This window comes from Colletes latitarsis, chromosome 2 (assembly GCF_051014445.1).
Source record: "Colletes latitarsis isolate SP2378_abdomen chromosome 2, iyColLati1, whole genome shotgun sequence".
Taxonomy (NCBI): domain Eukaryota; kingdom Metazoa; phylum Arthropoda; class Insecta; order Hymenoptera; family Colletidae; genus Colletes; species Colletes latitarsis.
In genome coordinates, this window is record NC_135135.1 from 3,127,433 (window position 1) to 3,141,768 (window position 14,336).

The window sequence follows — 14,336 nt, forward strand, 5'->3', positions numbered from 1 at the left end:
TGGTGAGAAAATAACATGTGCAAAATTTCACAGTGATTGGATAACCAAAACTTATGCCGCATTTGAGTTAAAGTTCTAAAATTATAATTGATTTCGCGTCAATTTTGAATATAATTGTATTGTGCAATTTTAGAAATATTAATGAATATTTTAAAATAAAAGTACAATTTCTTAGATATACATATGTATATTAATAATATTTGTGTATTTACTCTAAAATATATTAAAAATATCACTGAATTATCTCTAAACGTAGTATACAATAACGACGAAATCATTGAAGCATTGAACACAATTGCAGAAGTAATCTACTCAATTTTGCTTATTTACAGACATTAATTATCACGGTTATTTATGTTATAATTACATAACTAGCTACAAAATCTTGTTATTACCTATATGTGTAAGTAATATACATGTCTAATAATTATAGTATAAGTAATTATTAAATATTTATATTGAGGTTGAAAGAATGTTTATGGACCCTAACTTACACAAAGAACAAAAATATACAATGAAAAATAAAAAGAAAAGAAACGTTATAAATAAATAACAATATAAAATAATAGAGTATGCATACGTATTTTAATACATGTTTTCAATACTCCTCTAGTATCTGCAAAACATCTTGTTTATTTTCTTCGTCTTTAGTTAATAAATTATTATATTCAGATATTAGCTTTATGCCTCGCTCTACAACATCTTTCACTACTTTTAAATTTTGCACTATTTTTAAACTTGTTTTGTATGATTCAACGTTTTCTCACATTGCTAGAACTTTTTGTAAAAAATATATAAATATATCGAATCTCTTGAAAAATTTCTGGCTTTCTACTGAAATGAAACTTTCCATTTCTACATTGACATAATTTTTCATATTTTTTAGAACAATTTTCTACGTGTAAATTTTCTAAACTTTCGACAAGATGTTTTTTTGTTTAATGGCAAAACTGTATTGACAGAAGATAATGCTGCATTCTCTGGCGTGAGATACCATAAATGCCCTCCAATCTCAGTAGCCCTATTCCACTAATGATTTTATCAGTATTTCGGTATTCATACAATTTTTGTAAAAATCGTAGGTTCTGATGTGGTGCCATTGCAGGATTTGGAGGATTAAACCAAGTTTCAATATACAAGGTGTTCGACTACCCCTGGAGAAAATTTTAATGGGAGATTCTGGGGGCCAAATTAAGACGAAAATCAAGAATACTAATTTGTTGATGGAGGCTTCGTTAAAAAGTTATTAACGTTTAAAGTTTCGCCCGTCTCGAATTTTTTTTTCGAAAGTGGGTAGAATTTCGGGGGTATGTCTATTCATCAAAAGTAATTGTAATTAATCCCCACAACCGAAAATAATTTTTTCAGATCAATTTAAAATTTTTTAATTTAATTTTTTAATAACTTTTTAACGAAACCGCAATCAAGAAATTGATATTCTTGCTTTTCTTGTTATTTTGGTCTCTAGGATCTCCCATTAAAATTTTTCCCAGGGGTGGCCCGAACACCCTGTATATTGTATAAATTGGCTAAAAATGTGCATAAATCTTTTATTCCTATCACTTGTTCGTCGGTCAATGAAAATTCTTCGCGGAACGAAAAATTATCATCAATTCGTGGAATTCTGTATAATCACATCTTGGTTCCTTTCCTATAAGGTCTTTAAACAAAACTCTAATTTTAAATTTATGTCCTGGAGTTTTAAAATATAATAAATTCTGGCCAGTCATTTACTCTAAAATGTCACAAGCACCCTGCTATCTACCCGTATTTGAAGATGCATCACAACAAATTGCTTTAACTTTCTCTACCAAGCTCCAATCTTGTAGCCTGTTCTTCACTGATACATTTTTCCATTACCGGAACTCCTAGGAGTTTTTTTTTCCCCTCATAGGTAATAACAACAGGTAATCTTTCCACGTGTTTTTTACCACATATATTTGGTAACATTTTTCTGTCCCTATGCACGATTGCAATGTTTGGCAGATCACTTTGAAAGCTCTACGCAATTTTATGGTACGTTCGAATTTCGATTAAATATTAATTCTTCTAAATTATGGTCTAATGCTTAAGCAGTAACCATAATGATACGAAATGCATTGCGGTCACTCACTTTGCATTTGTTTAAAGTTGCGACCAATTTCATGGTCACAACTTCTTTCCCACCCCTTTTTTCGGATTACTTGGATCTGGTTCACTAAGACGATCAAACTCGTCTGCAGTGAAATATTTGGAAGCAGAATTTTTCGGTTCATCGTTGGATGAAGTTTTAAATTGTAGTTTTTCTATAATACAATAAAAAAAAGGATTTACCGCAAATCTAGAAATAAATTAAAATAAAACTTCACTTTAGTATACAGGGTGTTCGGCCAGCCCGTGGAAAAATTTTAATGGGGGATTCTAGAGGCCAAAATAAGACGAAAATCAAGAATACCAATTTGTTGATGGAGGCTTCGTTAAAAAGTTATTAACGTTTAAAGTTCCACCCATACTGAATTTTTTTCTCGAAAATGCGCAAGATTTCGGGGGTATGTCAATTCACCAAAAATGATTGTAATTGACCCCCGCAACCGAAAATAATTTTTCCAAAGCGATCTGGAATTTTTTTTTGCCGTCGAAAAATTTCTCATCTTCTCGAATTTTTTTCTAGAAAGTGGATAGGATTTCGGGGGTATGTCTATTCACCAAAAATGGTTGTAATTGACCCCCGCAACAAAAAATAATTTTTCCAGAACGATTTGAAATTTTTTTTTTCGCCGAAAAATTTCAGCACCTACCCGATTTTTTTTCTCGAAAGTGGATAGCATTTCGGAGGTATGTGTATTCACCAAAAATGATTGTAATTGACCTCTGCAACCGCAAATAATTTTTTCAGAACGATTTGAAATTATTGAATTTAATTGTTAATAACTTATTAACGAAGCCTCCATCAACAAATTGGTATTCTTGACTTTCGTCTTATTTTGGTCCCTAGAATCCCGCATTAAAATTTTTCCCAGGGGTGGCTGAACATCCTGTATGTATCGTACCTTCTACGAGGTGTGTAAATTAAGTAATGAGACTGGCAACGTAGCGTTCGATCTATCAACATTTGGGACACGGGACTTGGAGAGACGGTAGGTGAACGTATTGTTGCGACGGTATGAAGATGCTGTGCAATACCGCGAAATTGCATCGTCGCAACCAGCAACGATTTGAAGAATAGAACTACGATAGATCTCGTGACGAACGAACGTATCGAAAATCATCATTGTCAATAAAGTTCATAGTTTGCGTTAACAGTTGTGTTACATTGAATATTTGTTGTGTTAATTTTTCCGTATCATAATATGCGTCGTTCGACGAGTAATACTCCCCGGCGTAACAGTATGATACGCCTTCGATACAAGTTTGTACCCACTATAGTCATTTGGTTGTCCGTAGCAATTGTTTTCGTAAAACAGTTCTTTCTAGTGCATTCTAAAAATGAGTGATATCTATTTCGAGCAACGGTGCACTATTAGATTTTGCTTCAGACTCGGACACAATGCAACGAAAACTTTTGCAAAACTCCAACAGGCCTACGGAGACGGTGTTTTGTCAAGAGCTCAGGTTTTTCGGTGGTTTAAGGCATTTTCAAAAGGAAAAGAATCGATTGAAAATGAACCACTCAGCGGAAGCCCTTCATCTTCAAGAACCGATGAAAATGTCGACAGAATCCGGGATCTTGTGCGTTAAGATCAACAGTTGACAGTCAGAATGATCGGGGAGGAGTTGAACTTGACTCACACCACCGTTCATCAGATTTTTACCAATGAATTGGGGATGAGAAAAATCTGCGCATAAATGGTTCCAAAAGACCTTTCGCAAGACCAAAAGGACATCAGGAGAAAAAGGTGCCTTGACTTTTTGAAGTCGATTGAAAATGATCTCCATTTTCTGGAACGTATCATTACTAGTGATGAGTCTTAGATGTTTGAATACGACCCGGAAACTAAACGCCAGAGCATGGAATGGTACATTTTAACCTCTCCAAGGCCCAAGAAAGCAAAAATAAGCAAGTCAAAGATTAAAGTCATGCTGATTTGCCTTTTCGATAGTCAGGGAATCGTTCACAAGCAGTTTGTGCCTCAAGGCCAAACGGTCAATCAACACTTTTACCGAGAGATTCAGGAAAAACTTCGAAAAAGAGTCATGCGTGTGAGGCCAAACATCAAGAACAACTGAAAAATATTCCTGTAGCTCCTCAGTTTCCTTATTCGCCTGACTTGAGTCCTTGTGATTTTTTTCTTTTCCCGAGATTGAAAAATCATCTCAAAAAACATCATTTTGGGACACTCGAAAACATTGAAGCGACTGTAACCTACTAGCTGAAAGCTATACCAGTATCTGAGTTTCAGCACTGCTATGAGGATTGGAAGAATCGTCTCCAGCGCTGTATGGCTTAAGGAAGTTATTTTAAGGGAGACAATATTGAATTGTAATTCTATTCGAATAAAAAAATTTTTTAAAATTAGTCTCATTATTTAATTTACACACTTCGTACGTCCATCATCGTTTCAAATCGCTCTCTCCGTGACTCTTCTGCTTCTTCTCGACTTGCTCACCTCTGCTCTCTTTCCATTAAACTTCTGTTCATCCCAGTCATTGACCCTGGCCTTCCCTTTTTCCCCTGATTTAGGAGGAAAAGTCTGTCTTCTTCGATCTTAATTATAGTTAATGCATTGTTGTAAGCTATGTCAAAAAGATCTCGAAATTCCTTCTCTCTTGCTTTTTGCAATTCACTTTGGCGTTTATGAGACCGTGGCAATGTACGCCAAATTTCATGCAATGCTAATAGTTTTTTCATGCTGTTATAAGTTTACCTTTGCGGGATGTGGGTTTTCTTCCAAAAAACTTCCACTCCTGTGATCACGACCGCAACACTTTCCTTAAGATCCAATTTTATTTTCCGTAGATTGTAAAATAACACACGCAATACATGTCTATTACTAGGAAGCTTTGTTCCAATAATTTGACTTTCGTCATACCCTAACAAATATGTTGGGTTATAAACTAATTATATTTATTAACGACGACATGTTACAAAACCCTTATACTATAGAGATCGAACAAAAAATGTACTACTAAAGACATATCGAACAAAAGACAAAAGAATGTATGATGATAATCTTATTTCGCTTCGATCGCTCACGCGCGCTACTCAAATGGGCGACAAATATCATTCAAAATATATTTCATTAGAATTTTTGGTCTCCATTTTTGTACAGATTCACTTTTGCTATTAATAATATTTTGCGAACTGCACACGTCAAACTCTTAACGATGACTAAACTACACTTTTTGTTCCTATGGCCTTGTTCCTCAGCTTGAACCCCCTCTGATACGCGATTTCGGAGGTGTCACCCGATTTTCGCGTTGACTTCTACCTCGATCGATTGACCATCGACTTGGGGAAGGAGGACACATTTTCATGCCCCGTTTGGACGGAAAACTCCACCTTCACACCCGAACGTAGTGGAGGAATGTCGCAGGTCATCCTAGTCGAGGGTGTCCGAGGCTTCCTCCCCAAGTTGAAGGCCACGTTAATTTGCCGAGGGAAAAACGTAACTTTGGATTAGGACACAAGTTACCGATGGTTGGTGTCGGTCGGCCGACGTTTGGCCTCGAAGACCGTACCTTTTTTTTTCTTGTACGCGGGGAAATCCTCATGGACATGCCGAGGCCCCTGAATAGGGGGGGGGGGGGGCTCGGAGTAGTGCCGGTCCTCTTACTGGCTAAAACCTCACGGTGACCGTTCTCCGGCGTTGCGGCATGGGGCCGGTAACTCTGGTGAGACATCACAGAGTCTCACCGCGCATACAGTATTTTCTCTATATAAGCTCGGAACTCGTCCACGATATAGGCAAATATCGTATCCCTTCTACTTATCCCCACTGCGTACTATTAGAACCCAGCACTGGCTGTACCGGCGAGTGTGCCTTCCTATGGGCGGTTCCCCAAGATAGCGGCGCGCTTGACGATCGGTCGTCGAACATTGTCATACGATACGGGTTCAAATTGCTAAGGCAACACTAGTGCAATAATACAAATTTTTTATTTTTCCTTTTTCTTGTTTTGAAATTTTTAACATGTCTGTGGCAGTTTTCTGATTTAACTAAGATCAAGTACAACCTAATTTTTATTATTGTTTTTCATAAATTGTAATATACATTTGTCCTTTCTTCAAAGTGTATCCTCATCTGAAAAAAGGAATTGTAATTTAATTGACCTATCATTTATTTGCTGAAATCGTGATACAACTCAGAGTAAAATAAGTTGGTTAAACAGTTTAAATTCACAAGTTGTATCTTTTTCAGTCATATCACTATTGCAGTAAACGAGCGATACATACATATATGTACTGAAGTTATGATACGATTTAACTAGTACATATACAATAATAAATCAATAACGAAATTTATCTTTATTTTTGTTCTTCCTCTTTTCAAACTTCATCAATATATTCGTGACACTTTTCTGATTAAAATGACACCAAATACGATATACAATTTAGATCCTATTTACTAACGCAATAAGCGATCAAAGGCACGCATCGCTCAGATGACTCCACGTCGCCTGTATCGAAACACAGGCGGTGTTTACGGGAGCCTATACAGAATCAGTATTTCATTCTGCGACCTCTACCAAGAGAGTTAGAGGTCAGAATTAGAACACCGATTTCGTATAGGCTCGCATAAACATCGCCTGTGTTTCGCTACAGCCGACCCGAAGCAAAGGAAGCGATAACAAATTTGGCGATGCTCGGGTGCTCAGTCTCTCTTTGTCATATGCTTGCTATTCTTTTCTACATTCGCCGCCTCCAATAGGCGTCAACAAAGTATCAAGAATCGTTTCTCGTCCACGATATAGCCGAGCGTTGAGCCCCGAGAGCGTCGCTTCTATAGAGGCAATACTGTATAGAGAAAATACTGTATAGACTTTCGCTGGTCAATTCGAGCTTAGTGCTTTCGCTTTGACAAAGCGCTGTTTATTTTACAACGAAATTTGCCAGATGCAGAATACTCAAGGACTTTCACGACGAAGTAACGGTTCCGCATTTGGCAAAATAAAAAAGCGGAAAAACCCGAGCTGACAGAACAGAATAATTATAGTATAAAATTCGTGTTCTTCCACAGGGAGAAACTTATCTATTACGGCGCGAAATAAACATTAGGGTTTATTATGGCCAAAATTAGAAAAACTAAAATCATAAAATTATAAATGTTTCGTTTCTATTAAATTCACTGCGTCGAGGTCCATGCCATAAAACCGTTCTAGTGAAGAGGTTAATCGTAAAAATGTAAAAGATTAAGAGATCTCTAGCAGGAGTAAGTTTTTGAAGCTATTGAAACATTTTTCGTCTTTCAATTCACTTTCCAACGTCAACTACCCTTTTGTCATCGGATTAACTGCTAGCATATTTTAACAGAATCAAAGCGCTTCATAACGTTATTACCTGCTAAGGCCCAGGTATAAGGAAATTCGCAAATTTCGTACTAGCGTTATCTGAAGGTGACCACTACCTTGAAGGATGGCACCTTTTAGCCCCTACATAAGATTTAGCTGGAGAACCACCGAATCAGAACGATTCACCCCCATCGTAACACCTCTACACAAAAATATAAATTAACTAAAACGTCCAAGAAAACGACAGATTCAGATTTACACTTATATTCGACGATTTACTATTATATTCAATATTCCAAGTAACTCTTCTATATTTTCGGCTTTTCAACTAAATATAAATAAAGTCATCGATTGTTACTGTTAATCAACTGATTGTGATTAGTGTATACCTTTCGTATCCTGCTAACTATTCAATCGTCATTAAGTTGGAGTGTGAAGTTGGGCATATCTGAAAGATTTCTTCCATCAAATTAAATTTATTTGCTTAACCCCTGAACATTATCGAAAAGGGTCGCTGAATAGGTGACGATTTCGTACCTCAGGTAGCTGACTCATATAGCGGCATGATTCAAACGCTGCATTACGTAGTAGTAAACTTAATGCGAAATTCAAAGATTTTGAATATATTGTTGAAAGTAATACACAAATGTTATTAATATATATATTTGAAAAATTGTACTTTTATTTAAAAATATTCATTAATACTTCTAAAATAGCACAATACAATTATGTTCTAAATTGACGTGAAATCACCTATAATATAAAAATTTTAACTCAAATGCGGCATAGGTTCCTGGGTACGTGGATCTTTGAGAGCACTTGCCAGATTTTTAACTTTAGCCACATGTTGTACCAGAGAATTCGTTGAATTCATCCGATACGAATTGTAACATTGTACTAATAACTGTTTATTCACTGCTGACTTTTACTCATGCACTGAGCTAAAAGTAAACCACATATCTTTGGGCGTGAAACATGTTAACACACATTCCACTTCGGCCTCAGCCATTGTTGATGTAATTAACACTCTCGCTTTAGCATCGTCTTTGATCCACTTTTTGTATTGTTTATTATGGGCTTGGTTATTAGCGGGTTGTCCTCTGTCTCCGGTAACCACGTCGAACACGTTATTCGCGACAAGTATCGCATTTAGTTGATATTTCCAACTCTGATAGCTTTTGCACTCAAGTTTGGACATGCTTCGTATTAAAAAATCTTCCGATATGGTTGTAACCGTCTCTCGATACTCAAGAACAATGCTTTACAGACAAATTAAGCGGTAAACAAACAGATTCGTTTTGAAAACACATAGATTCTCTTAGACACGCTTTGACTTATAACGAACGTTCGCGAACGGTCCGGCTTCGATTTTGATGAAACTTCGTACACTTATAAAGCAGTCAAAAATAATCGACACGTATTTTCTTTTAGCTGCGATAACTCGAGTTTAAGGGGTGAAACCACCCCTTGAAGTTTTGGCTCGAAACGACTATCTCGAAAACGGAAAGACATACGAAAAAATTGTTAATAGGCAAGGTTAATGGTTTCTTATGTACAATAACATGGTGTTAACAAATTTAACAAAATACAATTTGTTTATAACAAAAAAAAATTTATCAACTTAATTTTTCATTTTATTGAAATTTTCATAATGACAAAAAATGACGAGCATTTTATTCCAAATCCATTGGTATGTAACATTTTAAAATTGCCTCCTACAGTTTTACAGATGTTGATGATTTACATCTTGCGCGTACATCCCCTATGGTAGTAGTCGTTCTAACTTTGATTTTAATGAAGCACTGTAGGGTTGCACTAAATTATACAGTAACAAGTAACAAGTAACAATAAGAGTAACAAGTTTCTTGACAGGAATGAAAAGATTAATTGTGTTTATTGTCCACCTATGACATCCTGATAAAGGTGGAGCGATTTATAAGTTATAAATACATACAGTGTATATAGCAATTACTCTATGTAGTTTCGATAATAGTGGAACTCGTCGAAAAAATGTTTGAAACATAAAGATTTCTTACACCATGCGCATTTAATTATTGCCACGTCACCACAAATATGGCATCTTGGTTCATTTTCAACAGAATAGCAGTACTCAACAGGATTCTGGAATGCATTTGGTTATTCATCTATACAGGGTATTTGGCCACCCCTGAGAAAAATTTTAATGGGAGATTCTAGAGGCCAAAATAAGACGGAAATCAAGAATACTAATTTGTTGATGGCGGCTTCGTTAAAAAGTTATTAATGTTTAAAGCTTCGCCCGTACTAAATTTATTTTTAGAACGTGTGTAGGATTTCGCGAGTAGGTCTATTCACCAAAAATTATCGTAATTGACCTCCGCAACCGAAAATAATTTTTCCAGAACGACTTGAAATTCTTTTTTTTTTGCTGAAAAATTTAGGCACCTACCCCTCGTCGATTTTTCTTAAAAATTCGTTTTTAATTTTTAATAATTTTATTTGACACCCTACAGAAAAATTGCCTAATACTTTTTTGTAGGTGCCCATGGGCTCTGCATCAGAAAGAATTTTCAGTGAGATACCTTTATTATTGTAGGAGTTATGGCCGTTTAAAAATTTTAACCACTTTTATGGGGTTTTTTACATTTTACGGGATCAAAGAGCAACATTTCCAATATTTTTAGAATTTCTACATATTCTCTACTAAAATACGCGTTGATTGCTTGTTTAAACATTAAAATCCTTCAATCTGTTCAGAAGTTATGACGTTTTAAAGATATGCATGAAATTTCAGGGAAGCATTTCTGGCCTCACATTAGATTTTCAGTAAAGAATTTTTTTCTTGAAAGTGCGTGGTATTTCGGGGTATGCCTATTAACCAAAAATGCTTGTAATTGACCCCTGTAACTATATATAATTTCTTTAGTATGATTTGAAATTTTTTAATTTCATCTAAAAATTTCAGTAACTACTCGAATTTTTTTCTCGAAAGTGGGTAGGATTCCAAGGGTATGTGTATCCACCAAAAATGATTGTAATTGACCCCCACAACCGAAAATAATTTTTTCAGAACGATTTGAAATTTTTTAATTTAATTTTGTTAACTTTTTAACGAAGGCTCCATCAACAAATTAGTATTCTTGATTTCCGTCTTATTTTGGCCTCTAGAATCTCCCATTAAAATTTTTCCCAGGGCTGGCCGAATACCCTGTATAGATGAACAACCAAATGCATTCCAGAATCCTGTTGAGTACTGCTATTCTGTTGAAAATGAACCAAGATTCCATATTTGTGGTGACGTGGCAATAATTAAATGCGCATGGTGTAAGAAATCTTTATGTTTCAAACATTTTTTCGACGAGTACCACTATTATCGAAACTACATAGAGTAATTGCTATACACACTGTATGTATTTATAATTTATAAATCGCTCCACCTTTACCACGATGTCATAGGTGGGTAATAAAAACAATTAATCTTTTCATTGCTGTTAAGAAACTTGTTATTCTTATTGTTACTTGTTACTTGTTACTGTATAATTTAGTGCAACCCTACAGTGCTTCATTAAAATCAAAGTTAGAACGACTACTACCATAGGGGATGTACGCGCAAGATGTAAATCATCAACATCTGTAAAACTGTAGGAGGCAATTTTAAAATGTTACATACCAATGGATTTGGAATAAAATGCTCGTCATTTTTTGTCATTATGAAAATTTCAATAAAATGAAAAATTAAGTTAATAAATTTTTTTTTGTTATAAACAAATTGTATTTTGTTAAATTTGTTAACACCATGTTATTGTACATAAGAAACCATTAACCTTGCCTATTAACAATTTTTTCGTATGTCTTTCCGTTTTCGAGATAGTCGTTTCGAGCCAAAACTTCAAGGGGTGGTTTCACCCCTTAAACTCGAGTTATCGCAGCTAAAAGAAAATACGTGTCGATTATTTTTGACTGCTTTATAAGTGTACGAAGTTTCATCAAAATCGAAGCCGGACCGTTTGCGATGGTTCCTTGTTCGTTATAGATTCGGGCACGTAAGTACATTATACATTTTTGTGGAGTTTTGAAAGAAACATAGAAACCAATTCGTCTCGTTTAGTGCCCTGAAAACGGGTGGTCCTTCGAGTTAGTCTTACAAGGAGAATACAGGGCCCCCGAGTCACCGATTTCATTGAGATTTTGAACACTGCCAGATTTTGCTACCTCATTTACAAATATACAGGGTGTTCTACCACCCCTGGGAAAAATTTTAACGGGAGATTCTAGAGGTCAAAATAAGACGAAAATCAAGAATACCAATTTGTTAATTGAGGCTTCGTTAAAAAGTTATTAACGTTTAAAGTTCCGCGGGTACTGAATTTTTTTCTCGAAAATGCGCAAGATTTCGGGGATATGTCTATTCACCAAAAATGATTGTAATTGACCCCCACAGCTAACAATATTTTTTTCAGAACGATTTGAAATATTTTAATTTCGTCGAAAAATGCCACACCTTCTCGAATTTTTTTCTAGAAAGTGGGTAGGATTTCGGGGGTATGTCTATTCACCAAAAATGATTGCAATTGACCCCCGCACCGGAAAATAATTTTTCGAGAACGATTTGAAATTTTTTTTTTTCATCGAAAAATTTAGCCACCTAATTAGATTTTTGGTAAGGAATTTTTTTCTCGAAAGTGCGTAGGAATTCGGGGATATGTGTAATGACCAAAAATGATTGTAATTGACCCCTGCAACTAAAAATAATTTTTCTAAGACGATTCGAAATTGTTGAATTTAATTGTTAATAACTTTTCAACGAAGCCTCGATTGACAAATTGATATTCTTGGTTTTCGTCTTATTTTGGCCTCTAAAATCTCCTATTAAAATTTTTCCCAGGGGTGGCCGAACACCCTGTATACCATTATAGTGTTAAATACTCAATAGTTTTCGAGATATTTACAATTAAAAAGTTTTGATATTCCTGGAAAAGAAATTGAATGATCGCCAATAACCAAGAGTTGGCGTGGCTCAAGTGCTGATCGGATGGATCAGAGTTCGATTTTCCGTACATCCAATCTTTTTTTTAATTCTTTTTTCTTCTGTTTTGTATTTGTATATACAAAATATTTTAATTTAAAATTTTAAAAATGTATGTATTTCAAGTAACAATAAATACAAATATTTTTAATACAATAACAAGGGTAACAAGATGTTAGGGTAACAGTGGTCAAAATCTCAATGAAATCGGTAACCCGAAGGTCCTGTATTCTCCTTGTTAGTCGACACTCTTCGTGTAATTTTACAAAATCCGAACGAGTACGCCTCAACCAAGGATTTAACAATATTAATCAAGAGTTATACTAGTATAGATTATAATAGATAATTTTGAATATAACATTGATTAAATAAGTAAAATATGTTACACTTCTAAAAATGGGTGAATACTTTTGTGAGTAACTGTAACATAAACTTATATCAATCGATTACGAATATTTTAAGTATCAATTAACAAAAAGACTTTAATTTCACGACAAATATTTTGAAGCGTGCGTATAATTGATATATAAATAGAATTTCTGCAGCAATTTATTAATAAGATATTTCTTCCATCAGTTTCAGCACTGAAAATGAACACTGGAATAAGAGAATTGTATTTAGCCGACAACAGGCTTAATTTCTACGACGCGATACAGCTTGGTTCTCTTCTTAGGTTTAATAATCATATACAGCTACTTGATATTAGGTCAGTATTAAAAGAGGAATAACTCGATGAGTATACACGGTGTTACGTTTAAGTGTGAATGGTGGAATATCTCATGAGGTATTAAAGGTATCAAAAAAGTGTTCTTACAAAAGTTGTTGTATTTAAAGGGGCAAATTATGTGGTATAAATAATTTTTGTATAGGTGGAGTGGTGGAGGAGATTTCAAAGTCAAACTAATTTTTTAAATGTAAGCATATATTTTTCTAAATGTAACCATATATTTTTTTGTTCATAATATGATAGCATTTGTTGAGACAAATTCAACAACCTACTACATGATATCATTACGAATCAGATCAACAGAAATTACTAGCCAAACCCTACGTACTGCAGCGAGTGACGCACCGAATGATCCCGATTCGATTCTATCGTATAAATAAATTGAGCTCTTTATCTCCACTTAGGCCTCTAAGTTTATACTTTCGGCTTCGAATACATAGTTGCTTTAAAAAGTACCTTTAGAGAGTTAAGAAATCGAAAGAAAGACTGTTTTAATTTATAATATTAGCATTTTTATATTAGTTTTTTAGTGTTTTTAATTATACTTAGCATACTCAACTGTAAGAGTCAGGAAAAGTAACGTGGGCGTTTTCAAAATAAAACTTGGTCCTTTATTGCGTCCGTTCCAGGCGATGGTCGCTACAAGAATGCGTTCGTTCTAGTCTGAGGCGAATGTCTTCGCCAGGGTGACCGTTTGTTTCTTTATAACACCCCTGCTCTTAAGGAACTTTTCCTTGAGAGGGGTCGTGGGTTGACAAAACGCACGTGGCCCGTCTTAGCCACTCGCTTAGTTCGATTTCCTAACACAACGATGGTGGATATGTTGAAGGATAAGGTACATGCAACGTTATTAATTAATTCTTGTTATTACAAACTAGTGATAAGTAAAAATTAAAAACAATCATTTATGACATCTGGAAGAATTCATAATTTCTCATATTAATTGTAGGATTGACATCTCTACAATCTCCGGAAAAACTGATTAAAAACTGGATTGGTCCGGCACAAGCAAATAGTATAGTCACACAGAATTCATTTTAACCAACAACTCACAATTCGCGTTGATATGACTGCTTTGTGTCTCAATAATTATGGTTCTTGTTAGAAAACTCGGTAGAGAGAGAGGAATTGAAATAAACTACACAGGGTGTACGGCTATGTCTTTTATTTCACTAG

The 14,336-nt window shown here is 35.0% G+C and overlaps 1 protein-coding gene across 5 annotated transcripts in view; it reads left to right on the top strand.

Moving 5' to 3' along the window:
* LOC143351997 (uncharacterized) overlaps window positions 1–14,336 on the top strand; it is a 140,261-nt gene that overhangs the window by 82,845 nt on the left and 43,080 nt on the right. For all 5 annotated transcript variants that reach the window (XM_076784204.1, XM_076784205.1, XM_076784206.1 and 2 more), the window contains one exon: window positions 13,010–13,139. In XM_076784204.1, the coding sequence (XP_076640319.1) occupies window positions 13,010–13,139 (130 nt within the window). The remainder of the gene's footprint in view (window positions 1–13,009; window positions 13,140–14,336) is intronic.